Raw genomic sequence first — 19,307 nt, forward strand, 5'->3', positions numbered from 1 at the left:
AGACTAGTATTCTCTCCCCATACGCTGTAAGAAAATCTTCAAACAAGTCGTATAAGCTGTATTTCGGGGGACGAGTTTTAGGCAGTTAAAAATGTGTTTTCGTACAATGTGGACCGGAGGATACTGGTGGCGGAAATGCGTCACGAGACATGCGAGACGAGTGATGTTGCAATACCGTAATGTGTTTCACAAGTAACTTAGCACTCCACTTTCAATTTCTTCGGATTGCATTGATCCTCGTCTGGTAAATTTCGCTTTTCCTGGAGAGCATTATTCATATTTTGAATCTTACCGCCGGTCGAAGGATCAGCTGTTGTTTTGAATTTCGGATTAGTGACGGTTGATTTCATCTGTCACAGCATGGATCTCGCACGACTTCCGTTTCCGCCACCAGTATGCTTCGGGTCACATCGAGCCGATCACGTGGTATAATGTTTCGTCCCTTGTCTTTTTTTCTTCTTGGCACTTCGTGCCTCGTCGGAAAGCTTCGCTTTCCGAAAAAAAATCGTCGCTCTTCGGGCGACGATTTTTTCGCCCCAGGCGACCATTGTCAGAATACGATATCACCAGACGATTTGCAAACAAGTATCGCATGACGGTGTTTGTATCACGTACGCTTACATGCACGATCGCTTTGCTTTGAAGATCGTTTTGCACAGTAGAGATTTTGAATTGCGGACAAACTTGACTCCTCTGTGCCCTGTGTTGTTTACTGATTGTTCAGTCCTGATATAGGCTAATGGCCAATTCCCTATGAGACACACCTGCAGGGAATCATAATCATTGTTGCCAAGTCTCCTGCAGCATGTTTTGATGAAAACAACTACCTGATTCCCTGCAGGCCTAGGCGCCTCTCGCAGAGGGAATCTGTAAAATTTTGCAACATGAATTTCTTAATTTTCATTTACGAATTCTTCTGTTAGTATTTTTGTTTATAATGAGAATTTTTGCCTTTTAAATACATGTATTGTCAACATTGCAACTAGACAGTTCCACAAACTAATGGCATTATGAAAAAAATGTTAAAGAAGGGATAGAGGCAAAAAGGCTTGAAGCTAAAATTAATAAAATAAAGATGAGATTACACTGTAGTTGGAAATAGGCCTAGCAAAGCATGCAGATCCATAACGAAAAGTACATGATTAATTTTTTTGTGTCTGTGAGAATGAACATGGCAGTTTAATCTTCACTTACGTAACCCCACCCGGGAGCCTGTTCACTGGCTAAACAATTAATTCAGACTTGTATGACAGCAAATGGCTGAATAACCATCACCTAGCCTGCATTCAATATTAATAAAAAATTTGTGAACTGGAAGTGACTACTACATTTATTTATTTTTGTACTTAAGGTACCTGATGAGGTACTGGGCATGGTGTTGCCTTCTAGATTTTAATTTTCACCAAGTTTTATCCAATGGTGTACTCAAAGGAAACAGTACAAATATTTTGTGGTGTATCATTGATAATATTGGTGGTATCGAATCTTGGGGCTTGCAGTGGTATTTCTACAGTTGGTATTTGATCGAGATATTTCATTGTTTAATATTAAAACCAAGATAGTCAGAGTGTTTTGATTTTGATTGATCTTTTGCCGCAAGATAAATTTGATACAGATTTTTTTTTTTTTTTTTTTTTTGGGGGGGGGGAAGTATTTGGGGAGAGTGGGGGTTGAATCAATTATAGTTTCAGAGTAAAGAAAATTAATAACTATATTTTTTCTTTTTTTGTTATGAACAGCGGAGGGTTCCAAAGCTCTGTCAGCACCCAAATGTACACATGATCCAGAAGTCGAGAGTTTTATAAAGGTAAGCTGCATCTGATTTAAAATAATTATCAAGCCTCACCCTAAGTTTAAGTCATTTAATATATGGTATACAGCTATTTCAATAAACGTTGTCGGGTCAAAGCTGAAAGCTAAAAGGCAAGACCGTATGGCGTTCTGGGTATTCACTACAAATTTGCATATAAGCTTCATTAAGCATCATCGCACGTGGAGAATTCACGAGTTTGTTTTTTCCTCTCAGGAGGACTTTCTGTAGCTTTACCTTCACTGTCGCTTGGTTCTGAGTTTTGAAAATTCTCCTTAAATTCAGTGTGGCTAAAACCACCTTGTTTCACATGTCTGAAGAAATAGAAAACGTGCAAATTCGCGTTTGTCATGTCATTATATATTTTAGTATTCAGCACGTGCAGTTGCCCTCTTCTTCTACCCATACTGCCTTTCAGTCTTGTCTTTAAGCTTTGATCCGGACAACGTTAATTGAAATAGCTGTATCTACAGTACTCATAAGCTAATATAGCAGTTTTTTCTCGTACAGTTCTGATACCCCCTAGCTTGCTTATTGTTCTTATCCATTTAACAAGCTGTTTTAAAATTCGGGAGACCAAAGCGAGCCAAAAATCGCACTTGTCTGCAGGGACGAATTAAAGAGTACTACAGATATTTTAGACTGATATCAGATCGTCCTCCAGTCATCGTACGCGTTCTCAGAAAACTGGGGAAATTCGATCTGATCGATAATTACAAATACTTAACTCAAATTATATTATATGCCACTTACATTTACTTGACTCCATGTTTTCTGATCAACTTTTCCATCAAAATGAGCTTGATCCTGTGGATCGACTGTGGAAGTGCGTCTGGGAACCCTCGAAGTCTGCTGATCTGTGCTGATACGCAAAACCGCTGGCAACCAAACTGCAGTAACAAGCGTGAAAAAATTCTGGGAAATCACCAGGAAAATCGCGATTTACGGAAAATGACGTTATTTGCAGTTCGTGATCTTTCAATTCTACACTTCACGGCAAAATAAAAACTTGTTTTCCGTTACACAAATAATTCCCGTCAGTATCACTGCTCTCGGCTTTTTGGAAGATCACGTTTAGCAACAAAACAAATACTTCAATTCACGACTCTCGAAAAAACCCTTTTCAGCTTGCCTCGATGTCAACTTTGACATCGACCGATGTATAGACAGTGAGCTGTTCTGGCAGTTCCTCTTCTTTCCGCGGCTATGTTTTTCTCTTGCTTTTTTGGCGCTTCTCAAGCTTGAAGAACTAAGAGATTAAAAGTTTGCTCGCAGACTAAAGGATAGATCATAGATTTTCAACAATAATAAACCGGTTTGTTGTTTTCGCATTTCAGGAAGTTAGCAGAAATCCAAATCTATCAGAAGACGATGCCGCCATGCTTGTTGCAGCCCACATAAAATCCAAACAGCCAAAGAACTATGGGTACTACAGAGTCGGCGCTATAAGAGATATTGGGGGCGGTCACAAGCTTAGACCAAAGATGGACTCCAAACTTAGAGTGGTAAGTAACGCTTGTTATGACATGATTCACATAAAGAAGCTATATCACGGGGATTTTACAGTTTTGGTCTAAACTGTTCTGAATTTAGTGGTAGGCAACTTAAGTTAACCCATATAAAACATTATCATGAAACAACTAAAGGAAGATATAACCTTAATTTGCGGATAGAAATCAATTAAGGACCACCAAGCTACGGCTTTAAATTTCGATTTTTGAAGACGCGCGGAAACAACTTTAAAAAGCTAGTAAGCCTTACTTTTTTAAATTGCAATTCGTTTCCATCCGAGCCATCCGCAGCTAAAGATGCTCGTTAACAGTTTAAGTGCTCTAATGTAGCAATATTTATAATAATAAACTATTATTTTTACGTTTCGTGTGACACAAATCTAAAATTTTGGCTGCTCAAAAATCTGGTAAAATCCGTGACATAGTCCCTATAAGTTTGTTTGCTAAGTAACTGGTCAGTAAAGGAGTTAGACTGATAAATTCTGCCGGTAAATTTTATTTAACAAGCTGTCAACGATAACCTCTGATTTTGCAGCGCTTTGCAAGACTTCGGACGAAACTTGCCAACCTATACTGCGTATATCGCAGGATATCTGTAGTGTTCGACTGACCATTGGCATCGCGTGCGAATTTGTTGAATAATAATTGTTTTTAAGCGTTTTTTTTTTTACATTCACTAATTCACTTTTATTTTTATAGATCTACGAAGAGTTATCTGAAGTTGGTTTTTCGTCTTCTGGCGCTTCTGTTATCATGAGCCATGCTTTAGGTTAGTACAATAAACTGGTGCAATCTTAGTTGATTTAAACAACAAAGACTCAACAAAGGCATTTATTTTCCTGGTCATGTACTGCAAACGCAAATCGGCAAAAAATGCACATGGACCAAAAACGTGTGCTGTACCGTCGCGCGCGAAATTTACGATTGGTTTTGGTTTGGTTTCCAGGGGCGTAGCCAGCTTTCTGAAGAGTTGTAGGCCTGGCCACTTCTAGAGGGAGAGTGGGCGGGGAGGGGGGGGGGGGGGGTTATGCTCCAGATAAAGGCCCTCAAATGTGCTATCCGGCAGCACCTAAATTTTGGCATTTCATTGCAGAGAATGGTTCGGCAATTTTCACTCATTGTTAAATATATAAACGCACTTGTCTTTAACGACACATACCTATCACTTTGTAAAATAAAGTTCTCGAGTTCGAGTATAAAGTGCCAATTTAACAATATATCTTTCCAGGCGTTTCGAGCTTAGCCCTTTATCAGTGGAAGTCAAGTTGCTGTTTTGTTGAGAAATTTGCTAAGGCCACGAAAAAAGAGTTAAAGTTCCAACGCAAGCTGCGCGCGCGATGAGCGCGCGACGACTAACATTCAGTCAGCGCGGCTGACTTGTTCACAGATTGAAGATAAGTCGCTTTTCCTGACATTTTCGTTGTTTGTTCCCATCGCAGAACATGATGCTACGGACTTGTACATCTTGAATAGTGTGGCCATTTTAATTGAAATGCTTTGCGACAGGAAAGCTTGGCAGGTTTTTCTCGATGCTGCAGAGGCGCTCAACGAAACGTTGCTGTAGCGTGCGGCCAGTTTCGGCGATGTAGATCGCAGAACAACGACGGCAAGAGATGCCATACACTGAGCCGGTTTTTTCGCAGATGAAAGTGTGCGTGCATGGAAAAGTTTTCACGTTAAGACCAGACTGGCTACTATCGGTGGTGTGAACTAAGACGTCGTGCTATTATTAAAAAAGCCCGAAACGTTTGGAACGCTATTTTGTTAAATTGGCACTTTATACTCGAACACGAGAACTTTTTTTTTACCTTTTTATGCTTTAAAATACAAGTGTCACGCGGCCAAGAATTTCAACTTGCTAGAGACTTGATCAATCGAGAAAGGGTAGTTGCGATATTTATAATGCATATTGCTTTCTTTTTTATTTTGAAAGTGCTTCAGCCACAATTACTCTTGATAGCACATTTTAAAAATACGAGTGGGCTAAAAAATTTGTAGGCCCGGGCCTACGGGCCTATAGGCTAGATACGCCCCTGGTTTCTGATTGGTTGAAAAAAAATCGTGTAAAGTGGCTGACTTGTTGGAGCACGTGGCACGATTTTTCGACCAATAAGAAAGCTTACCAACGCAAAAAATAGGGCCCCAATGGGTCCATGTGTTTTGCTGCTAGAGCAGTCTTAGGGAACATGTTGATGAAAGACAAGTGAGTCGAGATTGAAATCCAACGTCTTTTATTGTCTGTCACTTGTGTGCAGGTTAATAATTGCACTATATTGTAGTCACTTTGTGTTAATTCAATCCTGATAATTTTACTGATCAATGTTATGTTGAAATCAAAGACAGCAAACATAATTTAATTACTAGTAAGTTAACGTAATGTCTGACATGATTGTCTCTTTGATAAAAAACAGTAACTCTTAACATTATAAAAAAATCTCAATGAACTCAATGTGATTCTTTTAGTGGCGTTATCTCACTGGTTACGGTTAGTTGTATTTGGAATCATTGTCACAATGGTAGCGTTTTAACAACAACGAAAAAGACAGAATCTATTGACCTTATAAGAACTCAATGTGATATATTTATTAGTGACAAGACAGTGGTTCTTTAACCACTTTCACCCAAATTAAACACTGGAACAACTAACTCTTAACAAACTTGTTGTGTCACCCTGAGTTAAATATGCAAAATTCAGAAATTATAAATAATCGCACGCGCACCGGCGTACAACAACAGAAAGACGGCGTTGAACGTAACGCAAAGTTCATTTTGAAAGCGAAAGTTTACAAATAATTATTATCATTCGTCAGTCATCCCTTCACGCATGAACACTCGTCGAATTTCAGTGTCTTCACAACAAGATCGGAAGATCGATAAGGACCAATTTTTGATTCTGCGAAAGTTCGTTTTCTTAAAGTTTTAGAAATTTGTGAAGTTGGAGGATTCACTGAGGACTGCGTAGCCGAAGATGCAGTGGCTCGCTGGACATCAAATTCTATTTTTCACGGCGTTTAATTAATCTTCACAAAATAAACATGTGGCGCCAGCGCGCCTGGCAGTCAAAAATTCATTTTTCAAAAAACTTTCCCTTTCCAGCTATTTTAGCGGGGCTTATACTATAGTACCTACCTGTCAGTCGTAGAAAAGCTGAAATTTAAGGATGAACTGTTTATTAAATGAAGACCGTATTATTTTTTAATAACTAGTAAACAAACTGGTCGCCACGCATTTAAACACGAACTGACGAATGTTGCATCTGATGCAGTGAATCTGGTGAATGAGAACTTCCTTTAATATTTCTTTGTTTTCGACGGTGTGCACCACTGAATAAGTTTCTTTCCCATTGTGATGTTACTAGTATTAATTCGTTTCTAGCTGTCTTTTATATAGCTCGAATACAGCTACAATTAGCGGTGCAGCCTACCAGCATGGTATATTCCTTTCCAGCTGTCTTTGCGTGACAAGTTACACGTTCATACATTTTATTTTAAAATATGAAGTTCAGAGTTAATACAGTACTAGTATGCTGTAGACAGTGTAGACAAGGTGAGGGTAAGTTTATTTTCAAAGCGAAAGTTTACAAACTGTGCACTAACCGGTCCTTTGGAGAAAATATTTATGACCTTCGGCGAGGTTCCAAGTCTTCGCTCTTTTCGTAAATGATGAAAACTGCAGAATAATTTTCTCATAAAACTGGAGTGGTCGCGCCACAGTTTCTTTTCTTTCCCAATGCGATATACTTTTAAATCGGTTTTCTGTTTTCCAACGTGTCCAACGTGGTTTGCGTTCGAATACTTTGGCCCGTAACTTCGAATGCGATCAGCGCTACGGTTCATTGGTTTCGATTTTGTTTGTTCATGGATTTGATTGACATCGGTAGTTCAGATTTCTCCTCTGTTACGGCACTTACACCTTACGGCACTTACGGCACAAACTTCAGCTCTCAATGTGTTTTGCTTGCAGCCATTGCGGCTGCAGCAAAACACAAAAACCAAAGCAAACGAATAGTTTTACTTTCGAAGTTTAGTGACTAAAATTAGCTTAAAACACAAAGGCTATAAGAAACAGTGAGTGAATCTTTTTTTTTTTTTTGCTTTTTTGCAGCAGGGACTGTTCAGCCTGCTCGTGTTGAATTTGCTGCTCCAAAATGTGCTGTTCTTGAAAGCGATAAACTTGTCAGGATTGGAGTTAAACGGTCTGGAAACACGAAAATAACAGCCAGTGTAAAGTAAGTGTTAAATCCAATGTAATGAAAATTTTACTTACTTAAACGATGACGTCAGTACTGTCAATACTTCATTCGTGACTAGTGATGTCTCTCTCGTCCTTAAAGAGAGTCCATTATACTTTGGCGGTTTGGCGGTTTAAGCCAATTTTGAGTGTCCGTTTGCGGGTACATTCCCATTTATCGCGTGCGGTTTACGGTCAAGAAATTATGGCGGTTTCGGTCCGACTCCTTAGGAGAAAATGAAAGCTTTCTGCTGTCTGGGAAGAACAAAATATGGCGGTTTGCGGGATGTTAGACCTCCCTATAAATAGACCCTCTTAATTTTAGCTTTCCAGAAGATATATTTATGTGGTTTCTGTGAAGTATTCGGATTTGTGTCTAGCTTTTCTTCGACCGGCCTGGTTATATGTGACAAAATCGGAACTTCGAAAAACGTTTGTAAAATGCCCTAGCCGTTTGGCGGAAATGCAGACATGGTTGGAAGATCAAGGCCCGTTCACGCCGTCTCCAGATAAGTATTGAAATGTGTATATATATTTTTTCTAGCTATGAGACCATCAACGGTACAGCAATGGCTGGATCGGACTACGAGGCTAAAAGAGACGTGCTTGTGTTTAAACCTGGAGAGACCCTGAAACATATCGACATCACAATTATCGATGACAATGAATGGGAAGAAAATGAAGTGTTTTTCCTAAAGCTGTCTAGGTTTGATTACAAAGATGACACAGTAGACATTGGAGAGCAAAGTATTACAGAAGTAACCATTATAAATGACGACGGTAAGTCGCTTTAAGTTTAGAATCAATGAGGAAAAAGACGTTTCTTGGGTAAAGCAAGGGGAATGATAAGTTGCTTTCTAGCGTTTTGTTGTTTTGAGATCGCTAAATTCACGCCACTTTTTTCACATCTAAATTTTCCCTTTTTTCGACTGTTTCAAACACACGCCACAATAGCCCTTATGCCCTTTTGAAGAGCCAAAATGTATAGTTGTGTCGTTAGAAAACTAAAAATAGTGGTCCGTTTTTTATTAACAATTGTTATATTAGAGCATCAGAACTGTTAACAAGTGTCTTTTACTGCGGATGGCTAGGATGGAAATGGAATGTACCTTGAAAAATTAAGCCTAAAATTTTCAAGATGTTTCCGATCATTTTCCAAAAATCGATATTTATAGCCAAAATTTGATTTCTTTCCGCAAATTAGGTCAATTAAGGTTATATCTTCCTTTAGACGTTCAAAGATAACGTCTTTCATGGGTCAAGTTGCCTACCACCAATTTCAGAACAGTTTAGACAAAAACCTGCGTAATCCCCACACGTAACTCCTTTATATTATATTCTACAGACAATCATTTGAGGCAAGTTCCAATTTTTATGATTTTCAATTTCGTTCCCAGGGCTTTTCCCTTGGTAATTTGGATTTTTACTTCTTTTTGCATAAATGTAATTTTTAACATGACTTCATTACCATCGATAGAACCCGGGACGTTTTCACTGGAGAATCCGAGCTACGTCATCAAAGAAAGCATCGGTAAAGCTCACATCAAAGTCGAGAGGACCCAAGGTACTGATGGGAAGGTCGAGGTCACGTGGAAAACCAGGGATCAGACGGCCGTGAACGGAAAAGACTACCACGGGGGGACTGGGACTTTGGTTTTTGAACACGGTGAACAAGTGAAATACATTCCAATAGACATTATTGATGATAAAGATTTTGAAAAAGACGAAACGTTTCTTGTGGAACTCATGGAAACCTCGGAGGGAGCAAAAATTGGAAATATACGAAGTGCGGCGGTCACTATAGTGAATGATGACGGTAAGCTAGCTAGGCATTTGCTATTTTGATGGATTAATAAACCTCTTATCTCTTGATAACCGTTTATATTTAAGGACAGGTTGTATAAGAATCCAGGACCTGATAAACTCACGGAAGACGTTTAGACTGTGAACGAAACTATCTTAAGACAAAAGAGATTTTTTTCAATTCTTGCGTCTTGGTCGACATATCGAAAGTAACGTAATGATCCCCCTCAGAATAAGCCCCCCCCCCCCTCCCCCCCACAATCTACCGTAATGTAAGTTCGCCTACGAACTATTGCGGACGTATTTTCGGCCGTTATGTCTCTCCCGGGAGGGAAGCAACGGCCTGAAATTCGCCTACGTTCGCAGGCTAAACGTACTGAAGTCCATGTTGATTGCTTTTAAACTAAGAATGAGATAACTTTCTCTGATTAAAAGCCACCTTCTGTTTTGTATTTTGTGTCGTTAGAGTCTGCTCATGTAGAGAATTGTAATGTTCATTTAATGACTGTACGTAGATTTTTGGAGTGTTATTTCTATTATTAAAAATGTACTTACTATTTTTTATTCGCAACATCGCTCCTGCAAATATAAACCCAAACGTAAATAGGCTCCCACCCGACTAAGAAATTAAGCCACGAAAAAAAAGCCATTTCAACAAACAAAATATATTATGACCACGGCATCCATTATCGAATTTTTGCGGTATTTAGACTATGAGACTATGATTGACCATACTTTTAAACTAATGACCGTGAAATCTGCTGTATGCTTATTCTTTAAACAGACACTTAAGCTTTGCTTGTTTGATTGTGTTATTCAGAGTATCGCCGCTTATTTGACCGGGTAGTATCGCTGACTCATTTAAACCTTCGCCGCTTGGAGCTTGGATCCGAGACGTGGGGCGCGCAGTTCAGAGAAGCCATGTCAGTGAATGGCGGTGACGTGGAGAATGCGACCACACTCGATTACGTCATGCACTTTTTGACCTTTGCTTGGAAGGTGGGTTAATTGTTGTTAATTTGGAAGAATATTCTAAACTGATTATGTACGGAAGCTCTACAGAAACAGATCCGTGAAGTGTCCCTGTTAGGGGTATCAAATGGTCCTTGCGGGCATTTACGAGCATGCGAGCACGGCGTTTTTCTTTGCGAGCACGAGCATTGACAAAAATTAGCCTTGCGAGCAACGTGCACTTTTCAAAAAGCTACCCCTCTAAAAACCGAGCACGCGAGCACTTGTAAAAATGTGCGAGCACGAGCAAACGAGCACCCACTAAAAATTTTGCGAGCATTCAGAGCAAAAGCTTATTTTTGCGAGCACTGCGACATTTTGAGGGACCCCTTCTGTTTGAATTTATCTTACACAGTATAGGCCATAAACATGCATAAACAGTTACTACAACATTAGTAAACAACTAAAAGGGCCAAGTCAATAGCATCCTCGGAGACCCAGGGGCAGTTAGTGGGGCGAAACGAAGGAAAACCGGGCAGAAATCGTAGTGACGAAAGTTTTCAAGAACGGCACGAAGTACGATTTCTGCCCGGTTTTCCTTCATTTCGCCCCACTAACTGCCCCTGGGTCTCCGAGGATGAGTCAATAGCTAAAATCAGCCGACAATACTGGACTGGGTAAAGATCCTGCAGCTGCTTTTCAGTCATTCATGCCCGGGGGGGGGGGGGGGGTACTCTCATAAATTTCGGATAGGGGTGTACCGCCAAGGTTCTTAAACCCTGACCCTATTTAAGGATAAAGAAACCGAAAATTGATACCCTTTTAAGGCCCAAAACCGAAAAATAACACCCTATTCAAGGGGAGCAGAAGCATTCCATGACGACCCAAATAACGGCTAACCGCGCACGGCAAGACACAAATCTCTATAAATCGCTTTACTAATACCTGAACAGAAAATTCAGTTTTAAGATACCTTTTTTGGTTTAGCTGGGCGTTTATTTTAGCTTATAGAATTTAGGTACCCTATCTAAGGATCACACCGGGAACTCCAAAAGGAGCAAAAATGATACCCTATTTAAGGACCGAGAACCTTAAAAACCATACCCTATCGGGCGGCACATACCTATATAGGCCACTGTGGGAGTACCCCCCCCCCCCGGGCATTCATGCAATAAATCTCTTATTAGAGGGTGGTAAGTGTAGCCTCCTTTCGTAGACGTTTTTTTGCCTCGTCACGCAATGACAAGCCAAAAGAACATATGTTCAGGAGGCTAAATAGACTAAGTAAAGTGGGGTCTAGATCACGTTTCACGAAATCACGATCCACGAGGAAAAAGGGCCTTTCACGGATAACGATGACACCCTTTACCACCCTCGATCACATTTCACGGGAAAAACACCTATCCATTTCACGATTCACGAGCGGAAAAAGGCCTTTCACAGATCAAAAAAAAAATTTTACCACCCTCTTATTAACCAAGCTTGCTCGTTCCGTAACGGGAAGAATGTTGGCCATCTGTCATTTCTGTACGGACCTCGCTTCACTAGGGCGGACGTGTCAAGGACCTATATTCTCCTAGCACGACCCTTTAAGTTATAGGCATTTTGTACCTTTGTCTTGCGTCGTTTGTGTGGATCACCCATAAATGAATCTAGCCTAAGTTCTTTTTTCTTTAATTTCAAACATGATTCGTTTAAACCGGGGGGGGGGGGGGGCATTTAAACCGATCTATTATTCCTTTCTTGCAGGTTATCTTCGCAATCGTTCCGCCTTGCACTTGGCTAGGCGGTTGGTTAACATTTGTTGTTGCCTTGGCAATGATCGGCCTCGTCACAGCCATAGTCGGCGACTTGGCGACTGTATTTGGTTGCTTGGTTGGACTCAAATCAGAAGCGACCGCCATTTTGTTTGTGGCTCTCGGTACCAGTCTTCCAGACTTATTTGCCAGCAAAACGGCGGCAGTGAACGAGAAGTATGCAGACGCGTCTGTTGGAAATGTAACGGGCAGCAACTCGGTGAATGTGTTCCTTGGTCTGGGGACGCCCTGGGTAATAGCTAGCATTTATCATGAAGTTAAGGTAAGTTTGGATTGAAGTTATTAACCGAAATTCAGTTAACTACCGTACTGATTCGACTCATCGCCCTCCTTCTAATAAGCGCCTTTCCTTGAGTGTTTTTTTTTTTTGGAAATACGCGCCCCTATTCCAATAAGAACTCCTAGTTGTGTTCTGCTTCAATTACATCGTCGAACCGTGTTTCCTCTTCCTTCTGAACTGCTCACATCATTCCCGTCTCAACTGTCATTTTCATGCTCATGTGAGGGCACAGCTCCTTCAAACGAAATATCTCTTTTGTTTTATGCATTCAGATGTTCATGTCAAAAAAATAAATAAGCGTGCCGTCCCTTATGAGCGCCCTTCCTAAGCTTGAGCTTCCAAAATAAAATTAGCGCCCGGGAGCTAAATCGAACCATTACGGAATCGCCATTCGTGATTACAAAGGAAGGCGCGGTGGCCCAATGCGTGGTTCGTGAGCGGACTCCGGTTGAAGTCCTGATTTAATAGAGTCATCGCGTAGTGTTCTTGGGTAAGAGACTCCCTCTTTCCAGTTTGCCTCTCTCCACCTAGGATATAAATACCATCCTGCTTCAGAAATCGGAGATATGCACCGGCACCAATCAGCCATACGGCTCCTACGACCCCTTTGCCTTTCCTTCCCTTAGCTAGACTGTTCCGGCCTCTCTATTTTTTCAGCGCAAACGAATGCAAGAGAAACACCCTCTCGCGCCTCTCGTATTGCGCTGGCGTCCAGTTCTCTTGCAATGCTTTTCCCGCGTTTAGCGATAGAAAAAACGTGAAAACAGAGTGCTGTGAACAGCCTATATTTCATCAATGGCTGTATATGACTGATATAATTTACTAAACTCCTGTTTTGTCTCTCTTTTTAATCGCAGGGCTCGACATTCAAAGTCAACGCAGGGACATTATCTATCAGTGTCGTCACCTACAGCGTGTGTGCGGTCCTGTGTTTTATGCTGCTGTTGATCAGACGGTACACTAAATTTTTTGGCCGTGCGGAACTTGGAGGACCATCTATGCCCAAATATATCTCAGGGGTTTTCTTGATATTTCTATGGCTCGTTTACGTATTAATTTCTTGCCTGGTAGTTTATGAAATAATTAAATTTTAAGGTTGTAAAGTACACAAGATTTTATCCACTGTAAATCCACGACTATATTTATTTCACGATTTTGTCAACAGCCAATTTCTTTACGGACTTTTGGTCCTGTTTTTACAGGTTTTTATAACTGTTTTGTCTATCCTTTCCGTAACATTAATATCACATTTTCATTTCATGTAATTTTAGTCGCCGATATCTTGAAATCCAACAAAAAATATTCGTTCATTTTCTTTCCCAGAAATTAAAAAAGTAACGCGCGTTCCATGCCTTTTTTTGTTTGTTGGTTTTCCGATATCATTCACCTTTTTACATGTGTTTTATACAAATCAATAAAACAAAGCAGGTCTTCAGGTCAGACCAGTTTTGAAACAACTATTTATGAGTCGAAGACATACTATTTAACCTCTGTACTATAATAAAATATCAGGACTAACTTCGTTTATCAGCTAGTGTTAGAATTAATTTTGGGTAAGACTTTTTGGTCTCGGAACTGCCAGTATAAATGTCAGCAAATAGTTCACGAGAATTTAAGGACCTGATCATTTGAAGTGCCAATAGAACTAAATGAAAACTCTACCAAGATATACAGAATACACGAGTTAGTATTATGTAAACCTTTATCTTATCTTTAGTTACGTGTTTTTATTGAAACTTTTTTTGAAAAGGTAAATAAGTTGAGGAGATATTTTCCGCGAGTTTCAAAGACAAGCGTGCGACATGTTTTAGTCTAAAAGAGTTTATCGTCTTATTCTAAAGTAAAAGTTTTCGGTGAGCGTAACAACACTTCGTTGTAAGAAATGTTGTTTCATGGGCACTAAAGTGAAATGGTCCAGTGATGTTACGGTAACAAAACTCAGGGTGTATTATAAGATTAGATTAGAAGAGGGAGTCATGCCTAGTGCTACGTCTAACCTGGGGCGGTTATTACTTGAAATTTGTGGCTTTTATAGTGGCGTTAGGCTTGTATCGGCTTTTCGTTGGAAATGTTTTACATGAACATTGCACAGGATATTAGACAAACTTTTTTTATTTATTTTGTACAATATCTTGAGCTAAAAGTTTGAAATGTGTTTATCCTGAAGTGTGTAAAACATAACTTATTCCTTACTTTATTTATTACAAGTTGTATATATAACTGGAACTAGCGAGCGCCTGTATTTCTGTAGCTGTGAAGAATAGTGACGATTCGTTCTGTTCCAAAACAAACAGTACTGCTGTTACAATATATTAAGTTAATATGATAGTTTGATAAACCAAAGGTGGGAAAATACTTGTCCGAAGATAAATAAGAATGTTCACTTTCGTTTGAGGCCCATCCAGGTAGTAATTATCCCTCACATTGATGTTCTCAACTAATAGAAAGCAACACTTTTCCCAGTGTTAAATATCAAGCAATCATTAGTATAAAACCATTTAGTGTTTTGCTTCATACACACAGTCACGACCTATGGAAGGTCTTGAAGAAATTGTTTCATCAGTGAGTGTCACTTGCCACAGAGTATTTTTTAATTGCATTTAGCAAGAAGTTCTTCCTAAAAGGCTAACCACCTTGAACTAAATCAAGCACTTCTAAATGCAAGAACTTCCTGTTAAATTGAAAAAATTGCGTTGTTTTCCTTCAATAGATAGGTCACATTTGTTTAGTGAACGTTTTATGCGAAACATTTTGAATGAAAAGGAAGACACAACACGTTATCTGTACAAAGACACGAACAGTCACCTAATTCATTACAGAGATGTATAGAACGTCATTTTCAAAGGACATTTGATGAACGTTTTGTAGATAGAGAGTATAGTTACATAGAGTAGATAAGTTTGTCCTAGAGACATTTTAGATTGCCATTTCTTAGTTGTTTGTAGACTGCAATGCATGGCTAATAAAAGATTTACAACAAATAAAATGGTGTCCATTATCTAAAAACTGACTTAGCGGAGGGGCTGCCAGGCATTCAATATCATCCTCGGAATCTGTTTAACTTAAATAACACCAGAATTCTCAGAACTAACATTATATAAAATGCACAGACAGTAAGGAGAAATAACATTGAGTTCTTGGGAGCGAAAGGGTTTATGTGAATTTTGGAGTCCTAGAAAACTCAATCCTTGACCTGGAAAAGTCCTGAATAATTTTTGTGAAAAAGGGTATGAACCCTGTGCCACTAATATCAGGGAAGACCTTGAGATGAGCAAGGGCATTACCACTGGGGCAAAGCAGTTGGTGAAAGATTAGTTTCTTTTTTTACCATTTAAATTAACTCCATTCCCTGAACTGTCCTGTTTTGTTCCTCTCTTAGTTCTTCTAATGTCTGAGCTATCATTTCCCGCAGTTCTTGTTCAAGAGGATGGTTTCCGTGAGTAACCTTGAGAATTGCCTCCGCCTGTAACAGTGTCTGGAAGCCATCTTTCAGCTTGTCCAAATAAACTTGGAGTTTGCCTGAAAATCAGATTTAAACTAAGATTCATTGATACCAGTTACAGCCCACTCATTTTCTCTGCACCTGACTAGCCTACATGTGAAATACATGTACCCATAAAATCTGGTATTCATGGTATTCATATACTCACAAAAATCCTAAGATTGGGACACCCAAGTGAAATGCAGACTGAAGAGGATGGCTGAGAGAGAGGTAGTGAAGAACCATAAAATTAATAAGGAGAGGGAGCATCTTAGATTTAAGACTTGGAGTAAGGCAGAGGTTTTGGCCAGACACAGGGTGGCATGGAGGAGGTGAATCAATGGCCCCATTCTCCACGAGGAGAGAAGGGATAGATGATGATGATGATGATAATGATTCATGTACCCTCCTTAAGTTTTTCTGATGCAATATCTTATCCAAAAAAACCCAAACACTTTGAAATCCTTCCTTGGCCAGTAATAAGTCAGAGATTCCAGCCCTTTTTGAAGGAAAATAGGGAGTATTTTAAACGCTGAAGGTGTGAGCCTCAAAGGGGGTCTGGGGGCATGTTTGACCGGAAAATTTTGCATATTTAGGTTCTCTTAAGTGCCATTTCTGGCATTTTGACATCATTTCTAAGTTATTTTATAAAATCTTTATTCTCTTCGAGAACATTTTTGATGCTTTTCTTTACTTTTTGGTTACACTCAGATCGCAAAAAGTACTAAAGATAAGCAATTTTCTCTCGTTTTCAGAATTTCATAATAAATTGGGATAATCTGATAAAAATCGGGAGGGCGGGAGGCAACGCATCAAATCAGGAGGGTTGGAATCTCTAAATAAGCCAACACCCCCAACCCCAAAGTAGCCCATCAAAAAGCCTTTTGAACAAATATAAACCCAGAGTTTTTATCACAATTAATTTTATGGTAGAACCTACCTATTCTGAACAACTGAATCCCTACACTTGGATGGTTTCTTGGATAGTACAGCTTGTAAGCATCCATTGTTTGTAGTCCAAACGCTAATGCTCTATCCCACAACTCAAGATAGATGCAGGCATCCATAGCTTTGTCAAGGATGCCGACCTTGCTGTAGTGTAGCTTGTGAAAGAAACCTCTCTGCTCTGCTAGAATATTCTCAGCAAGGTCAAGAATGGCTTCATAGTTGTCTGTTTTTTCCAAGGCTTTGATTTCTTTTAAGGCTTCTTGAGACTTTGAGATGATGGCTTGTGCTTTACTTGTTGCTGTTTTGTCCGATAGATTTTTACCGCAAGTATTACAAACAGCAAAACCACCTCCTGGAGAAAGAAACAGTATTAATTTGAAAAAGTTAATACAAAATAGAGGACCTCGGCAGGGAACAAATAAAAAAATATTATTCAGATATTAAAGGATCTTGTACATGTAAGTGTATGTCAAATTTGTTTTTTTGAACAAATGTTTTCAATAAGTTTTTAAATCTATTTTTTTTTCCATTTTTCTGGACAGTTCTTCAGTACTTTTCTTTTCTTTTTACCTCTTCCTTTGCACTGGTTCTGACCAGTTGTCACTTGAGCTTAATGAAATTTTTCATGATTGTTGTCAATAATTGAAAATAAAAAAAGAGGAAAATCCCCACCCCCACCCCAGGCCCATTTTTACATGGGTCCTGGAATTTAAATGGCTGGTATTTTCACATATTTAGGACAGAGCATTCACTGTAAATAGTTGAATTTTGTGAAGTTTTTGAATTGCATTAGGCAAATGTTGCAGAGCATGTACTGACTGACATAAAGTACCTAGGAATATTTTAAATTTTTTGCAATGTCGGAAACTGAAACATTTTAAAGCCTCACCTGCTAAGTCTCTTGGGACTGCTCCATTACAACTAAAATCAGAACACTGCAGACTTAGCATGAGTCCATCTTCCTCCAAAGGAGAGCGACACTTGGAACAGTTGCAATCAAACATGTAACGACTTTTCAAATCTTCCTTTCTCTGGTAACTTGGACAAAGCAGTTCTGTGTAGCTTATTGTGAGTTCATCACCTTGTTTGATTTGTTCTGTTGCATGAACAAGGAGTTTTGTGCCATTAAAAATGGCAACACAGTTTGGAAGACATGAGTGGTTGAGAAGAGATGGTGTTTGATAGATGCCGACACCTATAGAAAGTAAAAAATGCAGCCAATGAAATTTAAGCACACAAGAGATAAGAAGACTTCCAAGGGGATTTCTGATGTTGCTTTGTCACTTGTATTGAACACACTTGTCACCTATTTGTTGAGGGAAATGTTGTCGTTGTCGCAAATATACACCCTTTCAATGCTAGTTTCTGTCAGCTGTGGGTGCTCTGGAACAAGATTGTCGCTACATTTTTCATTCGCCTCTAGCCGTTTAACCCCCACAGAGAACTAAAGAGAATCTACAATACACAATAAACCACCTGAATGTGCCAGATTTAATTTTTTTTCTTTTTTGCTTAGTTCTAACCAGGGATGTGACTAAGATTGAAACTGGTGAAAATTTCTTTGCTATAGGCGGGTACATATACAAGCCAAGCAAACCTATCCAATTTCACCATTTACCAGTCTTCATGGCAGTAAAATTCATGTGACAGATGGTTGTTTCACCTGGCTCCTAGCTTTAATTTACATCCCTACTACATCAGCACTACATGCCTTATTAGCTACTGTATGAGCTCATGTATAACTTGATTTTCTGAAATTTTGGCGAGTGCCATAGGTATGCAATGCGTGCAGAGAGCTATATTGCAGTAGCCTTTTGTGCACTTGGGGACCTATGATGCTGGCCTACGTTATGGGGGAATAAATTATTGCAGAAAGATAAAACCTTGCATACCCAGCGGCTGTAACTCGGCATCACAGATGGTAAAACTGTTGCATGATATTTTGCCAAAAAGGTGAAACAGCTCTCCTGTTGAGCTTTTAAGAAAATCTCTCTCACCAACAAATTGCATAAGAACGGTTAAGATGGCAGAAAAAGCCTCCTTTCTTTCATCGTCAAACTCTTCCTGGTGTGAAACAAGAGTTGTGTAGACAGAGGACAGATCACCAGATTTAGAGTGTTTCTGTTGCATGATCCTTGCCATGAGTCGTACCAGATCAGTTGGAATATTAGGAGAAACATTCAGTGTGCGTTCACATTCGATTTTATGATCCTTCCACGCGCTCTTTTGACATTCTCGGTTACAGTATCGCGCAAACTTGCAGTTTGAGCAGCGCTGAAGTTCCTCGCTCTTGGCAAAACACAAGTCGCAACATTGCCCACGAACACTGTTACTCAAAACAAATACCAAAGGAATAGATTCAAGAACTTTGTCGCCAGGTGTGAATGGTTTCAAAGCTCTTAATCCTCGTCCTTTTAACTCCCCAGAGTCAAAAACCTCGAAAACCTCTTCACGAGGTTTCAAGTCCGCCATGTTG

General features: G+C 39.6%; 3 protein-coding genes across 3 annotated transcripts in view; 1 reads left to right on the top strand and 2 right to left on the bottom strand.

The window, feature by feature from the left end:
- LOC144631388 (uncharacterized) overlaps positions 1-2,671 on the bottom strand; it is a 23,044-nt gene extending 20,373 nt beyond the window's left edge. The window contains exon 1 of the mRNA XM_078489812.1: positions 2,564-2,671. The gene's annotated coding sequence lies outside the window, so the exon portion shown is untranslated. The remainder of the gene's footprint in view (positions 1-2,563) is intronic.
- The window catches only part of LOC144631387 (sodium/calcium exchanger Calx-like), a 20,142-nt gene extending 4,754 nt beyond the window's left edge, over positions 1-15,388 (top strand). The window contains exons 2-10 of the mRNA XM_078489810.1: positions 1,740-1,807; positions 3,148-3,315; positions 4,021-4,090; positions 7,426-7,549; positions 8,096-8,331; positions 9,029-9,367; positions 10,175-10,353; positions 12,055-12,384; positions 13,260-15,388. Of these exons, the coding sequence (XP_078345936.1) occupies positions 1,740-1,807; positions 3,148-3,315; positions 4,021-4,090; positions 7,426-7,549; positions 8,096-8,331; positions 9,029-9,367; positions 10,175-10,353; positions 12,055-12,384; positions 13,260-13,496 (1,751 nt within the window). The 3' untranslated portion in view covers positions 13,497-15,388. The remainder of the gene's footprint in view (positions 1-1,739; positions 1,808-3,147; positions 3,316-4,020; positions 4,091-7,425; positions 7,550-8,095; positions 8,332-9,028; positions 9,368-10,174; positions 10,354-12,054; positions 12,385-13,259) is intronic.
- On the bottom strand, positions 15,382-19,303 carry LOC144631393 (histone-lysine N-methyltransferase SMYD3-like). The gene is made up of 4 exons (XM_078489818.1): positions 18,724-19,303; positions 17,721-18,026; positions 16,824-17,183; positions 15,382-15,921 (listed from the first exon to the last, which is right to left on the bottom strand). The coding sequence occupies exons 1-4, from the start codon at positions 19,301-19,303 to the stop codon at positions 15,734-15,736; spliced, it is 1,434 nt and encodes a 477-aa protein (XP_078345944.1). The 3' UTR covers positions 15,382-15,733.
- Positions 19,304-19,307: the final 4 nt, after the last annotated feature.

This window comes from Oculina patagonica, chromosome 12 (assembly GCF_052425735.1).
Source record: "Oculina patagonica isolate OP01 chromosome 12, crgOcupat, whole genome shotgun sequence".
Classification (NCBI taxonomy): domain Eukaryota; kingdom Metazoa; phylum Cnidaria; class Anthozoa; order Scleractinia; family Oculinidae; genus Oculina; species Oculina patagonica.

Coding starts and splice junctions, on each gene's coding strand:
- LOC144631393 (XM_078489818.1), bottom strand. CDS start 19,303: ATGGCGGACTTGAAACCTCGTGAAGAGGTTTTCGAGGTTTTTGACTCT. Junction 18,027..18,723: donor TGCCGAGTTACAGCCGCTGG/GTATGCAAGGTT, acceptor TACTTTCTATAG/GTGTCGGCATCTATCAAACA. Junction 15,922..16,823: donor GATTCAGTTGTTCAGAATAG/GTAGGTTCTACC, acceptor TCTGATTTTCAG/GCAAACTCCAAGTTTATTTG.